The sequence below is a fragment of the Macrobrachium nipponense genome, chromosome 27 (assembly GCF_015104395.2).
Source record: "Macrobrachium nipponense isolate FS-2020 chromosome 27, ASM1510439v2, whole genome shotgun sequence".
Lineage (NCBI taxonomy): Eukaryota > Metazoa > Arthropoda > Malacostraca > Decapoda > Palaemonidae > Macrobrachium > Macrobrachium nipponense.
Window position 1 is genome coordinate 8,823,291 of NC_087216.1, and position 23,938 is coordinate 8,847,228.

The 23,938-nt window shown below is 42.3% G+C and overlaps 2 protein-coding genes across 2 annotated transcripts in view; one reads left to right on the top strand and one right to left on the bottom strand.

Moving 5' to 3' along the window:
* The window catches only part of LOC135200804 (serine/threonine-protein kinase 11-interacting protein-like), a 249,900-nt gene that overhangs the window by 13,065 nt on the left and 212,897 nt on the right, over nt 1–23,938 (bottom strand).
* On the top strand, nt 635–23,938 carry LOC135200748 (uncharacterized). Its single transcript, XM_064229352.1, has 7 exons — nt 635–773; nt 19,657–19,709; nt 20,437–20,565; nt 20,713–20,836; nt 21,790–21,954; nt 22,531–22,680; nt 23,880–23,938. Exons 1-7 carry the CDS (start codon nt 635–637, stop codon nt 23,936–23,938), a joined length of 819 nt encoding a protein of 272 aa, XP_064085422.1.

The window sequence follows — 23,938 nt, forward strand, 5'->3', positions numbered from 1 at the left end:
GGAAAAGGCATAGCATTTAGGTACTAAATTGGTACAGAGTTATTCAACCCAAATGCTTCATGAATACAAGTAAGGATACCAAATTATTTGACATCTATAAGGTCAAGTTTATTATACGTAGTGACAGGGAACCTTACGTTATCTTCATAATTCATGTCATTATTTCGCATATTATTACTGTTGATTATTGAAAAAATTCTGTCTATTGATTTACTGTTTTTCTGAGTTTTTTTATTGAGGGATTATTAATGATCATGGAAAATATCAACTATTGAAGATTTACAGATACTATTAACTCATAAGTATGTCACAAGCCTTTTTCCATGACTTTGTCTTTCTTTTAAGGTTCAGTCATTCTTGAATTTATAAATGTCTTTGATTTATGCTTTAGGTACAGAAAATTACATAGACCATTGAAACTAAGTTTTAGGAAAATTAACAAGTTTTATTAATGTTTTTAAGGTTATTTTCTGTTCTTGACATTTTTTTGGAGTAAAAGTTTTCTCCCATTTGACAATGTTGCATCAAATGAGCTTTAGGATACTGTTTGGAAATTCTGAAGTTAGTATTTTGATGTTGTATCAGAATATGTTTTTGTTTTTTCCAGTACTAATGTACCTGAGCAATCAGACAGATGTTAGAAAGAATTCTCCAAGAAACAACAGAGCCTCCTATCTCATGCACAGATAATCTAGTCACTAGCAAACCAGATGAAGTGGTTGTGTCTGGTACTCCAACAGAAACTGATAAAGACAAGGGCACTGAAGATAGTTGTCAGTCCATTATGATGATATGATGATCAAAGTTTGGAAGAGAGTCGAGATTCCAGTATCTTTGATGATAATTCAAAGGGATATTCTGGTCACACTTCGACATTACTCCATCGGAAAGTGAAAGTGAAGGCAAGTGTGTGTGTTTTTTTTTTCCCTGAAAATTCAAAATGTATAATGAATCGGTATTAGCTTTCAAGGGTACACCAGTTTAATGGGAATTTTAATATTAAATTTGATGCACTGTAGTGGTCTTTAAGTGTGCTGTACTGTGTTATTGTTTGTACATGAAACTTCCCTTGCCAGATATATACATAGCTTACGACTCTGACGTCACGGCAGAAAATTCAAAACTCGCGGCACACGCTACAGGTAGGTCAGGTTGATACTACCTTACCCGCCGCTGGGTGGCAGGTTGTAAGAACCAACCCCCTTTCTAGTCAGATTTTTCTCTGTCGCCGGCTTAACAGCACCTGTTGTTAAGTCCTCTCGATAGTGGATTTATTCTCGTCGCCAACGATTCTTGGATTGACTATTTTGGTGATGTACCCTTTGTTCGTTGGTTGGCTTGGCATACGCTATTTTGGATCGTTTTTTTGGATTGTTCTTTGTTTATTTTCTCGTAATGGCTGATTCTGAACTTAAGAAATCTTCTATGTTTAGAGTATGTTTCGAAGAGTGAATGTAAGGTGAGGACTTCCTAAAGCGTCTTTAGACCCTCACCAGTGTGTATGAAACTGTAGAGGGAATGAATGTTCTTTCGTTTAACCCTTGTCAAGAGTGTGAAAGGTTGGATGAGGACGGATGGAAGTCTCTTTCTTCCTACTTAAGGAAGTTAGAGAAGGATAGAGCGCGTTAAGGCTTTCTTCCAGGAGTTCAAGTAGGTCTCTTGTTAGCAAACTTGATGTTGAGAACCCAACAGTAGACGTAGTTCCTTCTCCTGTTTCAGCCCCTGCTCCTAGCTTTGAACCCGAAGATTCGTTGTTGGAGAACGCAGTAAGGAGTAACGAGAGCAAAGTACGCTCTTATAAAGGTAAGAGTGACAGTGAAAGTGATAAGTGCAGTGCCCCTAGTGCAGTGGAGGGTGCGTCTGACCGGCTCACTAACGCTTCTAGCCTAGACCTCTTTCCGACTCCCAGACCAGTGGAGGAGGAAAGTCGAAAGCCGCAGGAAGGTTAGGGAGAAACCCCCACCGGTCAGGCGTCCCCTCGGCAGATCCTGTTGCTCGCTCCCAGGCTGCCTTGGATAGAGCCAAGAAGGAAGTGTTGAAACAGTGCTTCTCGTCTTCTTCGTCTCCTTCTCTTAAGCGTAGATGGAGCGCTTCGGAGTCATCGCGCCCTCTCAAGAGAGCTTGGAAGGAGCCTTGCGCCCTTCCCTCCAGCCCCGAATCCTTCTCAGAAGAACCAGAGATCGAGCGTAAGAGAGCCAGGAGATCTCAAGGATCCTCTTCTCCTTTTCCGCGCTCGGGCTTCTACTCCTACCGAAGAGTTCGAGAGATCGCCAGCGCGCATCTTGGCTGGCCTACAGGCTCAGATTTCTGCTTTAGCCAACTCTTTAGCGGGGAGTTCTCATCGTCGGAAGGACATCTCCCTACCGGTGAAGAAGTCAAAGAAGGATTCTGCGGATTTTTCGCCTAATGCAGGAAAAGTGCAAGAGCCTCGCAGCAGAGCCTCTTTCATTAAAGAGAGACTCAGTCGCTCTCGAGCAGGCGGCTCCTCTCATGCCAGTAGACGTAAGGATCTTGACAGGCGTTCTTCTCCTGAACTCCGCTCTCCTAGTTTTAGGGAGGATAGGCATCGCTCTCCGAAGACTCGCTCCTCTTCTTGTAAACGTCAAGAGTTTGACAAGAACAAGGTTCTCGTTCTGTCCAGGATCGCAGGAGGCGCTCTTCACCTGGAAGCCGCTCTCCTCTGCATAGGCCGCACGGAGATAGTAGGCGCTTTTCTCCAGATTTTTTGTTTCTTCGCCTGAGATTCGTTCGCCATCTGTCAAAATCAGAGAAGATAGTAGGCGCAAAGAGCCTAGCAAGAGACAGACTAGACTATCGCCTTCTTGCGAGCGCACTCGTTCAGATAGGCACTCAGTACCTCGCAAACGCTTTGCGTCTGATAGACATTCTTCTTCGGAAGACTTCGCTTTGTGACGGCGCCAGGAGCCTGACAAGCGAGTTGGATTGGACAAGCGCCAAGGGCCTGACAAGCGCTTAGAACTTGATAGGCGCCTAGAGCCTAGCAGGCGTAAGATTCCTGATAGGCGCTCTCCTCATACTAGGAGCCCTTCAGTTGTCTCTGACAAGGATTTGGACAGACGCGCCTCCTCTAGCAGGCGCTCTATTAGTAGGCGCTCTCCCAGTAGGCGCTCTCACTACAGGCGCTCTCCCAGCAGGCGCTCTCCCAGCAGGCGCTCTCTGGCAGGCGCTGCCCTCCCAGCAAGAGCTCTCCCAACAGGCGCTCTCCCAGCAGGCGCTCTCCCAGTAGGAGTTCTCCTGGTAGGTGCTCTCCTAGGAAAAGCTCTCCTATAGGCAGCCGATCGTCCAAACGTCTTTCTTCGGAAGAAGGACATGGTGCTTCTGAGGAAGATCTTCCGAAGGATTCTTCAGGTTCCTGTTACAAGAGATTGACTGAACTCCTCTTACAAGAATTTGGAGAGTCTCTTTCGGCGGTTGCACCTCCTTCTCCCTCTTCATTATTTTCTACAGCTAAAACTTCGAAGACGTCGTCGGTGGTGAAGATGAAACCTACGGTGTCAATGAAGAAAGCTTCGAAGATTGGTTGGTCTCCAAGGAGGAGAAGGGAAGACAGTTTTTTCCTTCCCACCTTCCAAACTTACCGGAAAGATGGGATTCTGGTACGATCGGGGGAACCTTTGGGTTTGACTCTTCCAGCTTCTGCAGACTCGGACTTCTCTTCGTTGGTGGATTCCGTGCGTCGTTCTGCGCTTAATTCAGCTAAGACGACGTGGGGAATGAGCGAACTTGACCACCTTCTGAAGGGAATGTTCAGGGTGCTGGAAGTGTTTAACTTTCTCGACTGGACCCTAGGAGTCTTAGCTAAGAAGACGAGGGATCAAGACTTTATCTCCAGAGGATTTACATTCAGTATTGTCTTGCATGGACAAGGCAGTGAGAGACGGTTCTGGAGAGATAGCTTCGCTTTTCGGGGCAGGAGTTGTTAAGAAGAGGGCAGTTTTTTTTCTGCTCTTTTTAACTAAAAGAAACGGTGTCGCACGCGCAGAGATCGTCGTGTTATTTGCTAATCTTTCCCAGCAACTCTTCCCCAAGAAGACCATAAACAAAGACATTTCCAACGCTCTTTCTGGCTAAAGCGACGCAAGATATGTTGGCTCGCTCAGCGAGAATTCCTAAGGCTTCTTTTCAACCTAAGGCGAAGAAGGAGACGTCGATCAAGCAAGAGCCCTTTCGAGGAGGCCCTTCTTCCCGCGCTTCTCCTCCAGAGGAACAAGACCTCCTAGAAGAGGAAGGACCTTCTCTCGTTCAATCAGACGAAGAATAGTACGAGTTTCCTCCAGACTGCAGTAGGTCCCAGACTGCTGTGTTTTTGCAGACGTCTGGGCACAGAAGGGGGGCGGACAACTGGTCCTCTCTATAATAAAAAAGGGATACCTCATTCCCTTCGTGTCGAGACCACCTTTGACCACCACACCAAGGGAGTTAGTGGCCAGGTACAAAGACCCTCATATGAATCAGGCCCTTGCTCTAGCAGTAGAGCTGATGCTGGAGAAGCAAGCGATAGAGACGGTGCAGGAACCCTCATTCCGCGGGTTTCTACAACCATCTTTTTCTTGTGCCCAAGAACTCAGGAGGATGAGACCGGTTTCTGGACGTAAGCGCCCTGAATGTCTTTGTGAAGAAGGGAAGGTTTACGATGGAGACGACATCCTCAGTATTAGCCGCCCTTCGTCCAGGGGACTGGTGGTGTCACTAGACCTTCAGGACGCTTATTTTCATGTGCCAATCCATCCTTCTTCGTGCAAGTTCCTGAGATTCATGTGGAAAGGGAAAGTGTTTCAGTTCAGGGCTTTGTGCTTCGGCCTCTCCACAGCCCCTCAAGTCTTTACAGGGCTGATGAAGAACGTAGCCCAATGGCTTCATCTCGAAGGAGTGAGGGTGTCCCTTTACTTGGACGATTGGCTGATCAGGGCCAAATCGAAGCAGAAATGTCTGGAGGACTTCACATCACTCTGACCTTAGGGAGTTTCTCTGGGTTTACTGATGAAACTTCGAGAAATCACAGCTAATCCCCAGCCAAGATCGTATTTATCTGGGGATTCGGATGGTTTCTCAGGTTTTTCGGGCTTTTCCATCCCCGGAAAGGATCAACCGTTGTGCAGAGAAGGTCGCAACCTTTCTGGAGAAAGATGTATGCACAGCGAGGGAGTGGATGAGTCTGTTGGGGACACACTCCTCGCTGGAGCAATTCGTTTCTCTAGGGAGGTTGCACCTCCGACCCCTACAGTTCTTCCTGAATCGGAACTGGAATCGGGGTGCTCAGAACCTAGATTTTGTATTCAAAATCCCGAACGAGATAAAAGAGATCTCCGTGGTGGGCAGACCCTCTTCTTTTCAAGGAAGGCATTTCCTTACGGTTGAAAAACCCCGACCTAGTCTTATTTGCAGACGCATCGGACAAAGGTTGGGGAGCGACTCTAGGATCCAGAGAAGTGTCAGGCACCTGGATGGGGGAACAGGTGTCCTGGCATATAAACAAAAAAAGAGCTCATGGCGATTTGGTTAGCCCTCAAGGAGTTCGAACCTCTCGTTCAGAAGTCTTCAGTTCAGGTCAACTCGGACAACACCACAGCCCTGGCTTACATTCGGAAACAAGGGGGGACTCACTCATTCTCCCTGTACGAAACAGCAAGGAATGCTCCCCCTTTATGGTCGGAGGAAAGGAGATAAGTCTCCTCACCCCCAGGTTCGTACAGGGAGAAAGAAATGTCAGAGCAGATCTGCTCAGCAGAATAAACCAAGTCCTTCCCTCAGAATGGACCCTTCACTCGGACGTATGCCAGGGGGACTGTGGAAGCTCTGGGGGAGACCTCATCTGGACCTCTTCGCAACTGCCAGGAACGCGAGGATAGACCTGTACTGCTCACCGATTTCAGACCCGAAAGCAAAGCAGTAGCGGTAGACGCGTTCCTGTTGGACTGGAGCAACCTAGAACCTTTATGCGTTTCCTCCTTTCAAGATTCTAGGGGAGACTCTAAGGAAATTCTCAGCATCAGAAGGAGCAAGGATGACCTTGATAGCTCCATTCTGGCCCGCCCAAGACTGGTTCACAGAGGTACTGGAATGGTTGGTAGATGTTCCAAGATCTCTGCCACTAAGAGTCGATCTGCTCAAACAGCCCCACTTCGACAGGTTTCACAAGAACCTCCCCGCTCTCATTCTGACTGGATTCAGACTATCAAGAGTCTGGTCAGAGCTAAGGGGTTTTTGGCAAAGTCTGCAAGAGCAATTGCCAATGCACGGAGACCTTCCACTCTTCCAAGGTCTACCAGTCGAATGGTATGTTTTTCGACGTTGGTGCAAGGAATCAGAACTTTTCCTCCTCCAGTACCTCTGTGACCCAGATAGCAGATTTCTATTTTCCTGAGGGAAAATGCGGTTGGTAGTCTCTACCATTAAGGGCCTCCAGTACCTCTGTGACCCAGATAGCAGATTTTCTTATTTTCCTGAGGGAAAAATGCGGTTTTGGTAAGTCTCTACCTTAAGGGCCTCCAGTACCCTCTGACCCCAGATACGATTTTCTTATTTTTCTGAGGGAAAAATGCGGTGGAGCCTCTACCATTAAGGATACAGGAGTATGCTATCTTCTGTGTTCAGACCCCAGGGGATTAAACATCTCCGAAAGATAAGGATCTGCATGACTTAATCAAGTCGTTTGAGACTTCTAAAGGGAACTCTTGTTTAACACCAAGCTGGAACCTGGATGTAGTGCTATCGTTCTTAAGATCCGCTAGATTGAAACAACTCTCCATTCAGCTTCCTTCAGAGATCTTACTATGAAGACCTTGTTTCTCTGCGCTTTAGCTTCGGCTAAGAGAGTAAGCGAACTGCAAGCTTTGGAAGGAGATGTTGGGTTCCAAGGAGACTCAGCTGTGTGTTTGTTTCTCCCGTCTTTCTTGGCCAAGAATGAAAACCCCTCTTCAGCTTGGCCCAGGAGCTTCGAAATTTAATGCTTATCCTCTCTAGTTGGATCAGAAGAGGAGAGGACCTTTGCCCTGTAAGGAGCTTAAGTTTTAATCTCCAGAAGAAGAAACAACTTGGGGCTAACTCAGACATCCTATGGTGTTCTGTAAGAGATCCTAGTAGGCCCTTATCAAGAATGCCCTGTCATTCTTTATAAGGAACCTATAAAGAAGCTCACGCATCTTTGTGACAAGATCAGTTTAGACTTCTTAAAGTCAAGGCACATGAGGTAAGGGCCATCTCTACGTCTTTGGCTTTCAAGAAGAACATGTCCCTACAAAACCTCATGAAAGACGACTTAGTTGGAGTGGGTGAAGTCAGGTTCCTTTTGCCTAACCACTACCTGAAAGACGTAAGAATTACGTATGAGAAAGTGCTTTGGGTTAGGCCCGTACGTATCGGCGGGGATTCAGTGCTGGGGCAGGGAGCTGAAAGCATATCCTTTCTAAATATTTTCCTTATTGTATTTGTATTGTGTTTTTTGGTTGTGGGAAGGAGGATGCAGGAGGCACCTCCTTCTTTCGTAGTTATTAACATTTGTATTTTAGGTTAGGTGATCGTTTTGTGCTTGAAGCTCCTTGCAAGGGTAGTGGACAGGCTCTGTCATTTAAGTGGGTTGATCCCCATTGACTAGACCCTAACTGGATTCTGCCAAGTAAGAGGAGTCAGTTCCCATTGGTAGACCCAAAGAGTTTTTCAGCTGTAGGTCACGCCCTCGCTGTAACTCTTCAGGCAACGCAGACTTGTAGACAGTAACTATGAAGTCTTCTGCCTAAATCAGGTAAGAACCAAGGGTATTTATTACTTTAACATATGTTATTTCCCCTTTCTCTGGACTTATAAGTCTCTTTCCCTCCACCAAGGGTGTCAATCAGCTATGTATATATCTGGCAGGGAAGTTCATGTACAAAAATGATATTGTTAGTATACAATAAAGTTTTGTACATACTTACCTGGCAGATATATACGATTGATGGCCCTCCCAGCCTCCCCTCAGGAGACAGGTGGAAGAGAAAAATCTGACTGGAAAGGGGGGTTGGTTCTAACACCTGCCACCCAGCGGCGGGTAAGGTAGATCACCTGACCTACCTGTAGCGCGTGCCGCGAGTTTTGAATTTTCTGTCGTGACGTCAGAGTCGTAAGCTATGTATATATTCTGCCAGGTAAGTATGTACAAAACTTTTATTGTATACTAACAATATCATTTTACTGAATAACAAATTGTACCACTCACTTTAGCTCATTTTGGACTTTAACTTGCTGGTGTAGGTAAATAGTAAATTATCTATTAGCCCTGAAACGCCGAGCCAGTATTTCCGAAAGTGTCTCCCGTATGCCGGCGGTCGTTCGCGACTGAGCACCGAAGCGGAAAAGAAGTTTTTTAAAAAAAATCACAGCACGCTTAATTTTCAAGATTAAGAGTTCATTTTGGCTCCTTTTTTTTTTTGTCATTGCCTGAAGTTTAGTATGCAACCATCAGAAATGAAAAAAATATCATTATCATATATAAATATTGGAATGTATGACCGAGTGAAAAAAAAAATTCATATATAATTGTATACAAATCGCGCTGTGAGCAAAACGGTTTAAAGCTAATGAGTTAATTATTTTTTTCGTTGTATTGTACATTAAATTGCAATGATTTTGGTATATAACAAATTGTAAAACAATCAAAGCACACAGAGAAAATATTATCACAATATGATGCATGAATTTGTAACGCGCGGACGTAAAAAAAAAAAAAAAAAAAAGACAGTTTTCAAAAAATTCACCATTAATCAAAATATTGTGCTAGAGACTTCCCGTTTGTTGCAAAATGAAGTAATTTATTGAATATTAATAGACGGTAAGTGTTGTAGCTTTTAATTGCAGTTTTTTTACCATTTCGGTCCAGTCAAAGTTGACCGAAGGTTGAAGTTTTGACACTTACCATGATTTATAATGAAAATATTTCAAAACTGATAAAAGCTACAACCATGGGTTGTTTTTTGTTCTACATGAAATTGCGCACATTTTCATATATAAAACATTATGTAACGGCTAATTTAAAATGGTGCAAACATTACGACAATCGGACAAAAAAATTTATGATTTTTTTTGGAAGAGTTACCGCGCGGACGTAAGGAAAATTATTTTTTTCATAATTTCACCATAAATTGAAAAATTGTGCTAGAGACTTCCAATTTGTTGCAAAATAAAGGTAAATGATTGAATATTACTAGAATGTAAGAGTTTTAGCTTACAATGGCGTTTTTCTACCATTTCGGTCGAGTTAAAATTGACCGAAGGTTGATATTTGGCACTTATTGTTATTTATATAAAAGTATTTCAAAACTGATAAAAGCTACAACCATGGGTTGTTTTTTGTTGTAGTTCTTCATGAAATTGCGCACATTTTCATATATAAAACTTTATTTAACGGCTAATATAAAAACTGTGCAAAACATTACGACAATCGGACGAAAAAATTTCTGATTTTTTCGGAAGAGTTACCGCGCGGACGTAAGGAAAAAGTGTTTTTTTCTAAAATTCACCATAAATCGAATATTGTGCTAGATACTTCCAATTTGTTGCAAAATGAAGGTAAATGATTGAGTATTACTAGAATGTAAGAGTTTTAGCTTACAATTGCGGTTTTCGACCATTTCGGTTGAGTCAAAGTTGACCGTAAAAGTTGAAATTTTTGCACATATCGTTATTTATATGAAAAATATTTCAAAACTGATAAAAACTACCACCATGGGTTATTTTTTGTTGTATTCTACATGAAATTGTGCACATTTCCATATAAAAAATTTAAAAATTTGATAACTGCTAATAATAAAACTGTGCAAACATTACGACAATCGGACGAAAAATTTCTGATTTTTTCGGAAGAGTTACCGCGCGGACGTAAGGAAAAAGTGTTTTTTTCATAAATTCACCATAAATCGAAATATTGTGCTAGAGACTTCCAATTTGTTGTAAAATGAAGGTAAATGATTGATTATTACTAGAATATAAGAGTTTTAGCTTACAATTGCGTTTTTCGACCACTTCGGTAGAGTCAAAGTTGACCGAAGGTTGAAATTTTTGCACTTATCGTTTATTTATATGAAGATATTTCAAAACTGATAAAAGCTGCAACCATGGTTTGTTTTTTGTTGTATTCTACATGAAAATGTGCACATTTTCATATATAAATCCCTTATGTAACAGTTAATATAAAATGGTGCAAAAATTATGTCAAAGTGACGAAATAATTTCTGAGATGTGTCGCTGATGCTTTTTAGGGCGAGAAGAAAAAAATTCGCGCTTGCGCGCCTGGTTTAACGATTGTAAACAGGAAAACAACAGCTTGATCCGTGAACTCAGCATCCCCTCAACGGCGCGTGATTCAAAAGTTTTTGCCTAGTAGGCTATACTATTTTTCCGCGAATTTGTAAAAAAACTTTTTCGTCAACGTTTCGTACGTCAGTTCGGCACCCGACAGACAATTTATCTCGACGTTTAATACATCCAATCAGCGTTTAAAGGGTTAATAATATTTATCAAGTAACAAAATTGAAATATTATCAGAATTTCCTACCTGTTGAATTTTTAACAGTGAGTACATTTTTTCTTACATAACTTTTAGTCTCATGACACCCATGTTTGTGGTCTGGAATATACACAAACGCATTAGCTCTTGTGCTTTCAAACGGAAAGGAGGGTGGTGATCATTCACACATGCTCCTCAAGGGACCTATCTAGGATCTAACTGACCCCCTTAATTCATGTTAGGGCTTGATGCTTGAAAGCAGAAACAAAGGAATGGGGGTTGAGCACTATATAGTTGAGGGGTTTGTATGAAAAAAATTTTTATGATTACAGCCCCAACAAGTCCACATTGTACCTTAAGGGCAATTTAAGCAGAAGCTTCAGATTCCCAGCTTGGCCATGAGTGTTTGTTGGGTTCAGAAAGATATTTTGGGGCTGTGAAATTCAGTTGCCAAGATGCATGTCAGTGAGTTGTTTATTAGTATAAAAAGGAAGGCCTACAGAGTAAAAGAAGAATTGTTCATACACGAAACAAACCTTCGGTCTTAACATTAGGATTTACTAGCGCCAAGCTGGAAACCGGTAGAATTAAAATTACTTGTTGAGATCCAGGGACTAATGGCATCTATACCAGGTCACGGGGATGTATACCAGAATGCCACGGCTACCTGTGACCCATCAGTTATTTTCCTACCGCCTTTAAGATAAGACGTGTTACTGTCTATCTCATTTAAAGCCGGTTTTCAGTTTGCCCGTTCTTTATCCATTTCATTTTTTATTTTTCATTCCTTTTCTTTCTCCAAGTGTGATCATGTGTGGTAAGAGTGTATACGTGGTATGATGGAGAATTTTGCCTCAACAAAATCGGGATCGTCTACCGCTTCGAAGAGGAGACAAAGGAAATGCCCAGGAGTCAGTGGCTTCCCTGTTCTAGGTTCCTAACCTCGGTGTCGACGGATCCTCATCCTCCAACGTGTAGTAGGTGCAGGGAAAACGTATGTACGGTTTCTAATCCGTGTTCTGTTTGTCGCGGTTGGTCGGTGGAACAGTGGAAGAAGTTCTATGGGAAAAGCCAATACAAAAGAAAGGGGGGGTGACGCCATCTTTGGATGACCAAACCTTACCGGCTTCTTTTGTATCGGTAATAAACCCAGGCTGCTCCATATGTTTCTCCACCTGCTTTTGAATTGTCTCATACCCCTTCGGTTTCTCCTAGCGGTTCTGTATCGGAAACGTCATGGAGGGGTCCTTTGGGTAATTTTATGAATAATTTGCACTCTCCTTTGTTCCAGCAAGTAGAGGGGTGGGGGAGATCCGCCATCTTTGTTCCAGGCTCCTGCTACGCAAGCGCATAGGTTAGATGGTACGTGGTCAGCGCTAGGCCTACCAGCGTACCAACCTTGGATGGTCTGCTTGCGCATTATATGACGTCACGGTTCCAGCAGGGTCCGGCAGCGCTGAATGTTTCCTCATCCCCCGGGCTTGCAATTTATGGGAATTAATGCCGCTGCTTCTCCATCCCACTCAGTATTTACAGCGATGCAGAACGTGGGAGGTAATTTGGCAGCAAACGTGCGGTTACCAGCAGAAACCTCTCAGTCTCTCCCTACGAGAGCGATGACGTCACCAAACTACGTCAACACTCTGAGATGGCAGGCGTGATGACGTCACAGACCGATTCTCGGCCTTTTTCGCTGCACCCAGACGCTAATACGCCTTCTGATCCGTCAATGCAAACTGTAATGAAGAAGTTACAGGATATAGAGGAGAGAATGAATAAGAGAGACAAAAAGAAAAAGTGTGATTCGCCTTCTTCGTCTTCTCTAGTTCGGCGTCATCGCTAAGTCCATAACATCACAGGCGAGCGCCAGTCAAGCGTTGGAGGAGGATTCGGAGTTCCTAGCGGATCCTCGGGCCAAGAGGAGAAGAATCAATTCTTCCTCTCCTTCGGACGAAGACTGTCATTTCCAAGTCAGCAAGAAGGTCGGAAAATCAGTGGCTATTAAGCAAAAGGTTGCCAGACGAAGCCGTTCGCAAGAGTCCGAACAAGCGAGAGAGGTGACGGCCGGCGAGCTAGCGGCGAGGCGGAGTTGCCAGTTCGGATCGCAAAAACTGCGATACCTCTGGTAAAATCGACGTTGGCGGCGAAAGATGCAGCAGAGGATGGAATGCAGGTCCCAGTTTCGCCCGTAAGGCCGTTCAAAATACGTACGAAGGACGATAAGGCTCCTATTAAAAGTACAAAAAATAGAGAGTTGGCAACCTCGGCGGATACGTTCGTGGAAGGCAGTGTCCGTCTGGATAGAAGGCCGAGGCCGGGCTCGCCGACGCTCGAAAACGATGCCAATGCTAATAAAGACGAACTTACCTCTGTCTTAAGGGAGCCTTCATCTTGGAGATCTAGACGAGATTCTCGCTCTAGATCCGTGAGCAGAGAAAGAGTGAGACGTTCTCGTTCCCCTGCTGACTATCTGGGATCGAGCCAACAGCGGCCAGCAAAGATCAAAGAGGCCGCGGCCGTAGGGGCAGGCGGCCGTGGAATCCGGGCCGTCTGTCAGAAGATAGAGGCGAGACAACATCTCTCGTGACGGAGAGTGGTACACTAGAAGCCTTTTGGAGGAAGGAGAAAACCAAGAGTTTCTGGCCTCGTATGCAGAGGTTATTGATTTGATTCGTCAATTCAATAGCCTTTCGGAGAAGACGAAACACCGGCCAGTATGCTTCCTCCTGGAATTGACATGGCGTTTGGACTAAAGAGGGATACCAAGGTGTCGTATGAATTGCCTTGTTCGAGTCATGCGGAATCGGTCCTTTGCAACACGTAAACGCAAAGATTGCAGGGAGGGATAATTCCTTAAGATCTAATAGATCATTTAAATTTATTCCCCCTCCAATGATAAAGCAAAGGAAATATTATACGACACCGAAGGTCCCTTTGCTGTCTAGACAAATGAACCCTAATGTTGTAAGGTTAAGGCCTGGATTAACCTTGGATCAGGTTAAAATGGAGTGCCCTTCGATGACGTACCAAGAGGCTGCCACGTTAGAAGCAACAGCTTCTTCTGTCTTTCAGGCTGCGTCCTGGTTAGACCTTTGGTCAACAGCAGTGGCGAACAAAATTGCATCCTCGGAAGCAACAAGGAAAGTAGTAGATGAACCATTGTTCATTAGATTACTACAGTCAGGGTCCAGGCGATTGCGTACCTGACAAACGTAAGTGCCAATGTTTGGGCAAATATCCTGCTAATGAGGAGAGATGCAGCATTGGCTAGACTAAGCCGCAATGTGGATTTGGATTCCCTGTTAGCAATGAGGAATGGGGATATCTTGGAATCGCAACTACTGTTGCCAGAGGTCATACTGGAAGAAGCGATAGATAGAAGAAGGATGGACACTAACGATAGGTTGGTGCAACAGGCAGTTAGGAAAACCTCTAACAGTCAAACTATTCCTTTGGAGGGAAGTCAACAGCAGATGTCTCGAAGAAACCAGTGAGACATAGCATCCCTAATAGAGTCACAAGACCCTCTTCCCCAAAGAGGATAACTCATCGGCCCTTTCACAATAGAAACAACAGAGGAAGGGGCAATAGGGGAAGGGGGAGAGGCTCAAGAAGATAGGATGGGCGCCTCCCATCACTCGGCCACACCAGTGGGGGGTTGCCTGGCAAATCACTGGAAGGTGTGGCAGGAACTAGGGGCAGAGCAGTGGGTGGTGGATGTTCTCAGGATCGGGTATTTGATTCCCGTTCGAGGTACCCCGCCCTGACAGATCAACCATTACCCCACGTCACTTATGCCCACAAATCTCAGAAGGCCACTATTCTGCAGGACGAAGTGAACGAAGATGATGAAAAAGAAAAAGGAGCTGTGCAACAAGTATGCAGTCCGGCAAAAGGCTTCTACAGCAGGATTTTCCTGGTACCCAAAGCCAACGGGGAGTGGAGGACAGTAATAGACCTGTCAACGCTGAATCTGTTTATAAGGAAACCAGTTTCAAGATGGAAACTCCGAAAACGGTTCTACAAGCAGTCAGAATCGGAGACTTTATGCTGACAGTCGATCTAAAGGACGCATACTTTCAGATACCAGTCCATCAGTCTTCAAGGAAATTTCTCCGCTTCAGTCTTGCAGGGAAAGCTTTCGAGTTCAAGGTCCTGTGCTTCGGATTGACAACGTCTCCTCAAGTTTTTACAAGAGTGTTCACCCTCGTGTCGGCATGGGCGCACGCTCAGGGGATCAGGCTGATAAGATATCTGGACGATTGGCTGTGATAGCAAGTCCAGGGAGAAATTACTCAGGGACAGGGCGGCCCTCCTGCAGCTTTGTCACAGCCTAGGTATTGTGGTGAATCAGCAGAAGTCGCAGCTGGATCCAAGTCACGTTTGGAATATCTGGGAATGGTGATAGACAACACAAGCCAAAGTATTCCCGACAGACCAAAGAGTACAGAAATGCAAACAAGTGGTGAAGCCTTTCTGGGAAAGCAGACACAGCCAGCAAGACAGTGGCAGGTGGTGCTGGGAATCCTAACCTCCCTGGAGAAGCTAGTACCACAAGGAAGGCTACACCTTCGGTTCCCTACAATGGAGGATGAAGGAGTTTTGGTCACCAACAGTAGATCACCCGTACGAGCAAATTTCCCTTGTCGGCAGAAGTGAGGAAAGACTTGCTGTGGTGGGTGGACGACGGACAATCTGACAGTGGGTGTCCCCCTTCAACAATCCTCCCCAGACCTCTTGCTGTTCTCGGATGCATCACTAGAAGGCTGGGGAGACCATATGGAGGAGTTGATGGTGTCAGCAAAATGGAGTTGCAAGGAGAGAAAACTCCATATAAACGTGCTGGAGTTTGAAAGCAGCTTTCCTGGATCTACAAGAATTCAGGGAGAGAGTAAAGGGACACTCGGTGGTATTGATGTCAGACAACACCACAGTAGTAGCTTATATAAACAAGCAAGGAGGCCTAGTTTTCTCGGCAGTTACATGTGATGACAGTTCAACTTCACCAGTGGGCTATAGAGAACCTGGTAGACATCAAGGCCAGGTATATTCCGGGAAAAAAGAAACATAGTGGCCGACAAGTTGAGCCGCAGGGATCAGATTCTGGGAACGGAGTGGTCCCTACACCAACAGGTAGTGGACAGGATGCTCATGTTGTGGGAAGGACCGATCATAGACCTATTCGCACCAGGTACAACAAAAGTTGGAAGTGTATTGTTCAGTAGTCCCGGACGCAGAGGCAGCAGCAGAAGATGCGCTACAACACCCCTGGGACAATCTGGACGTGTACGCTTTCATTTCCTCCATTTTGTCTAATCCGTCAGGTTCTGAACAGGGTAATGCGGTCTCAGAACCTCAAGATGACCCTGGTAGCCCCGTTATGGCCGAAAGCAGAGTGGTTTCCAGACCTACTGGAACTCCTAGTAGATGTGCCAAGAGAGTTACTCCATGGAGCAACCTTCTGTGTCAGCCTCAACGTGGAGAGGTACCACCAGTCGGTGAAGTCCCTATCGCTTCACGGGTGGAGACTGTCAAGTATCTCCTCGACCGAGAGCGAGGGTTTTCGCAGAAAGCAGCAACTCAGATGGCAGGTAATATCAGAAAATCATCTGCGACAGTATACCAAGGAAAGTGGGCAGCATACTGTGATTGGTGTCGTAGGGGGAACGTGTCTCCACTCGGTACCACTATTCAGCAGTTAGCAGACTTTCTGATATATCTCAGAACAGAAAAACATATGTCTGTATCTGCAGTGAAGGGGTACAGGCTGCTCTAGCCTCAGTACTACGAATGAAAGGAGTGGACATATCGTCTTCATGGGAGTTGGCCATGCTGATGAGGAGCTTTGAACAGTCATGCCCACCAAAGGAGCTAAAAACCCCAGATTGGGATCTGACCAAGGTACTGAGTAGTCTGACAAAACCCCCTTACGAACCACTAAGGCAGTCCACAGATAGGAGCCTGACCCTGAAGACAGTCTTCTTATTGGCCCTGGCTTCAACCAAAAAGGGTGGGGGAGCTACATGGCCTCTCATATCTCATAAACACTCGAGAGGTTGGAGATCAATGGTGTGTGAGTTTGTCCCAGAATCGTGGCAAAGACCCAAAATCCAACAATAGTAGACGGCAGATTTCGACTCCTTTACCATACCTTCCTTGGCAGACTTTGTAGACAACGACAAGCTGAAATGCTCCTGTGGCCCCGTCAGGGCACTAAGGGAGTACTTAAAGAAAGAAACAAGGCACCTCAGGCCGGGGGTGCCAGAGGTTGTTCGTAAGTACAGGACGGAACAAGAAGGAAGTGTCCAAGAATACAATATCATTTTGGCTAAGGGAGACAATCAGAAATGCTTATACTGCAGAAGACAGAGGGTCAGATAGCCAGGTGGGAGCTAGAGCTCATGACATCAGGGTGTGAGTGCTTCCCTAGCATTTAAGAAGAACATGTCTGTGGATAAAATTCTGAAAGCTGGCGTGTGGAAGCGCCAAACAACTTTCACCTCATTTTATTTGAAAGATGTTGCCATAGATCCTTGGACACCTTTTCCTTGGGTCCAGTGGTGGCGGCCCAACAAGTGATATAGTTCATCCATGCCCCTGGCGGGTCAGTTTTGCGTCTAGTCTAAGATGAAGGTATGAAAGTAGAATGAATGGGATGACTGGTCTTTTTTTCTTTACTACTTTCTTCCTACTCCTTTAACTACGGGCAATATGAAGGAGAGTATCCGTCATGTGCTGGAACGGACTAGATGCAGGTGAGATGGTCAGCCATACTGTGAAGCTATCTTAGCTGATGATATACTTTTCAGTAGCAACACACCCCTCTGGATAATAAGGAAAGAGGGGTGAAGGTGGATCCAGTCGCAAGGGACAAGAGTAAACAGTAGAATGGTATCTACACCCAGTGGGAGGAAACCAATAGATCCGCTTATATCTTTGGTCCTAGGTTCATTGTCCATTCTCTAGAATTTCCCTATATATTCGGAAATGGATAAGGTGGCAAACTTCCAGTCAGTTGTAGAGACTTACCTCCCTCCAATAGTAAGTCTATCCTAATGTTAAGACCGAAGGTTTTGTTTCGTGTATGAACAAATACCAAATTTGTAACTAATTTGTATTTTTCATAACTAACAAACCTGAGGTCTTAACAGTTAAAGGCCCACCTCGAACCACCCCTCTAGTCAGTCCCTAAACTGGGTTTAGAAATATAACTGATGGTCACAGGTAGCCGTGGGCATTCTGGGTATAAACATGCCCCGTGACCTGGTATAGATGCCATTAGTCCTGGATCTCACAAGTGTAATTTTAATTCTACCGGTTTCCAGCTTGGCGCTATAAAGTAAATCCTAATGTTAAGACCTCAGGTTTGTTAGTTATGAAAATACAAATTAGTTACAAATTTGGTATTTTTGTGCTGCCTTGCCCTTCCTTGGGCTTTAATACTAGGAGTTGGGGTAAGGTGTTGCTGGAAACACCAATCAGTTTATATTCATTACGAACTCTGACGATCAATTCAACCTGACAGGTTGTAGCTTACAAGTCATCAGTGCCCTGGTTGGCTTCTGGATCTTCCTATTCCTTAGTTAAGGGTTAGAGTGATGGTCATCTAGTGATATGACACTGCACATTAACAGCTTGTCCCACTCAAATGCAGTCTTCACTACACACATGTTATGCCCAATTACTAGATTGCCCACTTGACTGTCCCTGCACGTGTTCTATGTCCCACTTTCATGCCTGTACAACTTCTAAACTTTCTTGCCATGGATATTCCACTAGGTGTTCAACAAATCCTGGCATGTCTCACAGAGTAGCATGGGCTAGCAGCACAAGCAATGACACTCTTCACACAATAGGTCCTGGCCTCTGTCCAGTGAGGACAATGAAGGGAGGCCAGGCCCTCTTTGGAATACCTTGGCTGGCTCTCTGAGGCATACCTACAGTATTCTCTTGATTACACAACATACAAACACAGCTAAAACACCAAAATGCACAAATAAAACTCCAAAACAATATTATAAGTAGCCTATGCAGTACAATTTAATAAACAGCGTTATAATAAGTAGCAGTACAAAATACACCCCAAAATAACACTGTATAAGTGATGATTTCCAAAAGTTCTGTTGAATAACAATAATTGGGGATAGCCACAAACTTTAGGTAGTAACAACTAATACTAAAAGCAAAGTTAATTAAGCTTCTAGAAAGGCATTGTTATGTATGAAAGAATAATAATAAGTGAATGATTATCAATGTAAATCTTGTTTTTTGTTTGAAATTGCTGAGTAGGAAAAACTGTTGTTGACAGAGCCACAGACATATGAACAATGAAGAGAGTAATAATTGCTTGCTAATAGGTCGTGAGGATACAGTGTAAACGATCACACTTCTGTCTGGAAGGCAAAAGTGCATGTCTTGGAACATTTGAATCTGCACTTGTGGACACCATATGATTGATTTGGTTCTGTTGTAACAATAACTTTTTAAAAACTTACTTGTTCATGTACGAAACAAACCATTGGTCTTAACATTGGATAAATCTTCTAATGCCAGCTGGAAAACTGGTAAAATTTATCAAAATTGTATACGCAAGGAACTATTGGCATAAGAGGATACATTGATTTGTTATTGGAACAGATAGCTTTTTATCTTGTGCAAATGCAATGAACTATGACATTGTATGAAACACCCAGAAATATGAACCTAAATGCTAAGACCGAAGGTTTTGTTTCATATGTGAACAAATGACAAATTTTTCAAATCAGTTTGTATTTTTCATACTAACAAATCTGAGGTCTGAACACAAACGGCCCACCTCTAACCCCCTCTGACAGTTAAACTGGGTTAGAGACTAACTGTTACGATCACGAGATGCCGAAGGGATTGTGCGGGGTACATTGCGTGTGATCAAGCACAGATGCCAGTAGTTGTTCAATTTTTGTTAATTTTAATGGTTTTTCCAGCTGCTGTTAGAAGATTTATCCTAATATTAAGACCTTGGGTTAGTTAGCTATGAAAAAATACAAGTTGATTAAAAAGTTTTTCATTTTTTATGGTACTGTCCAATATTTGTATGTTGACACTGAGGGACCAGTAGTGCATTTTATACTTGGTCAAGTGTATTGAGTAATGGAGTGCCATCTTGTTGTTTACAGATGAGAAAGAGGATGTACATCTCTTCTTAGTGAAGAAAGAAACTATCAAGACTGTAAGACATGCTTCTGTTCTAGAGGATGAGGTTCTGAACATTGAGGAGAAATAGTGAACAAGATATTATATTGGCTATTACTCCTTTATTCTTTAAGGAGAAAAATGGCTTAACAGCAAGGACAATTTACAAGGTAATTACCATAGGATTCGATTTTTTATTTTTCTAAAATTAATTTAATTATCCAAGCAGTAAATATAAAATATGAAACATTGTGTACATTTGCCCTAATGCCAAATATAAATTATAAAACATAGTTTACATTTATATGTAGTTTTTTCTAAATAAGATGAATTTTGAATCTGTGTTAAAAAATGTGCTACCAAAAGCCAAGTGCTTCACAATTCATTGGCCCGTTAGGAGTTTACCACTCAAATTATGCCTTTCTTTGTGCACTGAAACTAGGACTAGAAGTCCTTTGCAGCTTCCCATCAGCCCTAGCTGCATTTTTTCTTCTTTTTACTATTCACCTGATATCCTTAGTATGTTCTTAGTTGCCCAATTTCTTTAACTTGACTTGCTCCAGTATTCATCTGTTATAATAACATCCTTCTAGCAGGCCCTATATTAGAAATGTTACTCAGTTGTTTCATTAAAATAATTTATGAGGATGAAGGTATTAATGTGATATTTTTGTCTGGTTTTAAGCATATGAAAAGTAACAATTTTTTGAGTGCAGTGTGTCACAATAGTTAATCAAAATTATATTTTTATTTTTGCCTTTCAGTGGGATTTGTGTAGTTTGAGAGGCATGGAACTTCTCTGTGTATCACCTCACAAAGTATTGATTACTTTTGACACTATAAAAAGTACTTATAAGAAGAGGACTTACATATTTGAATCTTCAGATTATCAGGTAAGAATTCAATTACCCTAAGGTTTGGTTTGACTGTTCTTAAAGTGATAGTTGTTTTTTTTCTATTAAAGTTTCACTAACATGGTGATCTTTTAATGAGCAATTTTTAAATTATTTTTGCCTCTCATAAGCTTTATTTCTCTCTAGGATTTTTCTTCAGTTTTGTCTCCAATTTTAGAGAAGAATACACTTGAAAAGGTGTTAGATTCTGCCATGACCTGCCTTAAATGCAATACTCAGTTTTCCCGGGAACTAGCTAAACAGCATGATGGTGAGTACAGTATACATGTTCATATAATTATTTTGAATATTAGCACTAATGTGAGTAGGCCATACTTTTTCCTAGTACGTACTTAGTTTGCGGAAATGCTCATAAGTGAGGTTTTGTCATAGAGTTCCATTCCAAGCTAGTCTAAGTGCTAGGTTTGATGAGACTTAAGTTGTTATATTTACTATCATCAATTTCCCATTGTCTCATAATATGTAAGTAGGGGAGAAAGCTATAAATAATAGAATTACTGTGAAGGAAAGCTTACATTTCTGCACTAATAGGCAAGTTATATAAGCCAATGAAGCGTGAGTATTATCTCAGTTGTGACATGCTTTCAAAGGAAAATATTATGGACATACAATCAAATAGAAGAAGGACAAAAATACTAATTGTTGGGTTTCTCAAGAAGCACATCACATTTCTCCATTTCATCTCGTCATTTATAGTTTTCTCATAGACAAATTATAAGTGAAATGTTGGCTAACATTATGTAATCAACAACAAGGTTTTGAGTGTGAGAAAGCAGCATAAACACCAATATGCTAACTTCATCATATAAGAACGGTTCAGTGAAATACTAAGTTACATAAAAAGGAAGGAGGGACACAAACCCTGAAAGAGATAGTAAAATACAAGACAAGAAATTAAGATTTAGTAAAAGGATGTCAATACAACTGGAAGTGAAACGAAATATTAAATAAGTTGATGATAGATGCAGGGAGTCATACTGCACCTGAGGGGGTAACCATAACACTCTGGCAGCAGAATTGCCTTTCTTCCTTTAAATGTTTTTAACTGTATAAATTATCCACTTTCACTGAAGCGTAAAGGCTTAGTAGTTTTTCCTGTGATATGAACACATACTGTAATACAGTATGTGTATTACAGTATGTACGCTGTATAATACTTATTTTAGTGTCTTATTGGTAAAGAACTTATTTCCTCTCAAACAGACTCCAATCTGCTCAAATGCCCAAACTGTGGTGGTGGAGTTGTTGTACGTGTTGACAGAGTAGACCATCCTGCTGTTGCTGTGGCAAGTTTTGATGAAAATGCCCCTCGAAGCAGCACTCCTCTGTCACAGGCTTTGACTCAGGCGCCGTGTCTTCCATCGTCAGGTACATGAACATTTTTCTCTCAAGAATAACATCAGAAGGGAAGGTAGAATGCATCATTTCCAGCTATTATATGTGGCATTGCAACTTTGTGATTCATTATTTTTCTCTCTCTGATTGTTTTTCTCTTATGATTATTTTTCTCTATGATTTTCTGTTCTATTCTTATTTATTATCCTTTTATTTGATTTATTTAATTTTTCCCCATAATTATTCATGTTGTTTGGTTTGTCAATTGCAGTATCTATACTGTTGGTTATATTGTCATGTTAATGCTCAAATGATTGTATATAGTAACATCTCAGCTTAAAAGACCTCAAGTTAATGGACTTTTGTATTTATCAGCTACATGATTATTGTCATTATTTTTTGTCATCCATGCTATCATTTTAGAGATCTAAAAAATGTTTGGTCTTGGTTAATTACCAGACTTTTTAACTTATGAGAAAGCTATAGCCCCTATGTAGTTGTTAGGTTGAGATGCTGCTGTATTTTTTGTCATCTAAACCTTAGTCTGATGATACATGACTTGCTGAAGAGAAGTAACTGATAAATATTCTGTTTTTGTAAATTGCACAGATATTCCAACATGCCCAGGTGAATCTAGTGAAAGTGTTAGCGTTTGCAGTGAAGCATCTTCCTGTGTGCGTCGTGAGTCAGATGTAGAGGTCATTTCAAATCCGTCCATTTCTAGTATAGAAATCCTCAATGATCAACAGCTCATTCATGGTTAGTAAAATTGGTATTTTTTAAAATTCAGGTCTTTTCGCAGATGTTTTCTTCAGCAAAGTCATCATTCATTTTGATGTTTAGGAACACACAAGTATGATTTATGCCCTGATCTTCACAGTTTGTGGTATTGTTATGATTTATTCACTCTGATACAAAATAGTATGCCTTTGAATTTGTGGATGTCTGATGAGAGCAAAGCTGTTTGAGATCCCATTATCAGTGGATTTTAAGGAGCCTTTCTCATCAAGATTTCAGGATGTAGTCTTCATATATATAACATGCTGCCTAAGGGTCATGTATATTGCCGTCAGAACCAATTTTCAAAGATATCCATCATAAAGGATGCATGATTAGCATTATGTATTTTAATCATAGACTTAAAACTACAGTAGTATCCATTATCTTTTTACAGGCCGTCTTCTGTACTTTACAAAGGGAGTGACTCTTCCATCATTAACCGTGTATTTATCTTTATATTTACCCTGTAGTGGGTTAGTGCTGTTGGTGCACCTCATGTGGTGCACTGAAGGTATTACTTAAGGTTCTTTGCAGTGTCCCTTTGGCCCCCAGCTGCAACCCCTTTTATTCCTTTTGCTGTGCCTCTTCCATTTGTATTCTCTTTCTTCCATCTTGCTATCCACCCTCTCCTAACAATAGTTTTATCGTGCAACTGCTTTGAGGTTTTCCTCTTGTTAAACCTTTCTACTCTCAATTTCCCTTTCAGCACTGAATGACTTCATAGGTCCCAGCAGTGGACCCTTGGCCTGAATTTTATATTCCATTCTGTATTCCATTATCATTGTATTTATGATTTTTATGTTTTTAAAACAAGTTGAGATAGTTTAGATTTTTCATAAAGTGGGGACAAATAGTTTGTATTGATAGTGTTGTTTAATGCTGTCTTTTCTGTTGATAGTTAAGTAAGAAATTGATCATTAAATTGGTTGTTTGCCTTCTGACTGCAACAAGAAATCTTGTGTAAATGGTTTCTGTCATGAGAACAGTAACTATTTAACCAAGGCAAGAAGAACATTACATCCAGTGTCATATAATTTTTGTCACATACAGTGTCATATAATTTTTGTCAGGTGAAATCGTAACAAAATTTGTTTGTTTGATATAAAGCTAAGAATGAATAGAGACTAATTCACGTAGATTGAAGGTCATTAATATTGCATTGAGTTTTTTGCATGCAGATGTTATTCCAGAAGAGAAATTGATGACAGAAGCCTCCACCTTCTGCAGCAGTCAATAG

What these genes read in the sequence shown, in the direction of transcription:
- LOC135200748 (XM_064229352.1), top strand. Translation starts at nt 635, where the DNA reads ATGTTAGAAAGAATTCTCCAAGAAACAACAGAGCCTCCTATCTCATGC. An exon ending in GCCGTGTCTTCCATCGTCAG is followed by an intron (nt 21,955 to 22,530) that starts GTACATGAACAT and finishes TAAATTGCACAG; the next exon opens with ATATTCCAACATGCCCAGGT. An exon ending in TGATCAACAGCTCATTCATG is followed by an intron (nt 22,681 to 23,879) that starts GTTAGTAAAATT and finishes TTTTGCATGCAG; the next exon opens with ATGTTATTCCAGAAGAGAAA.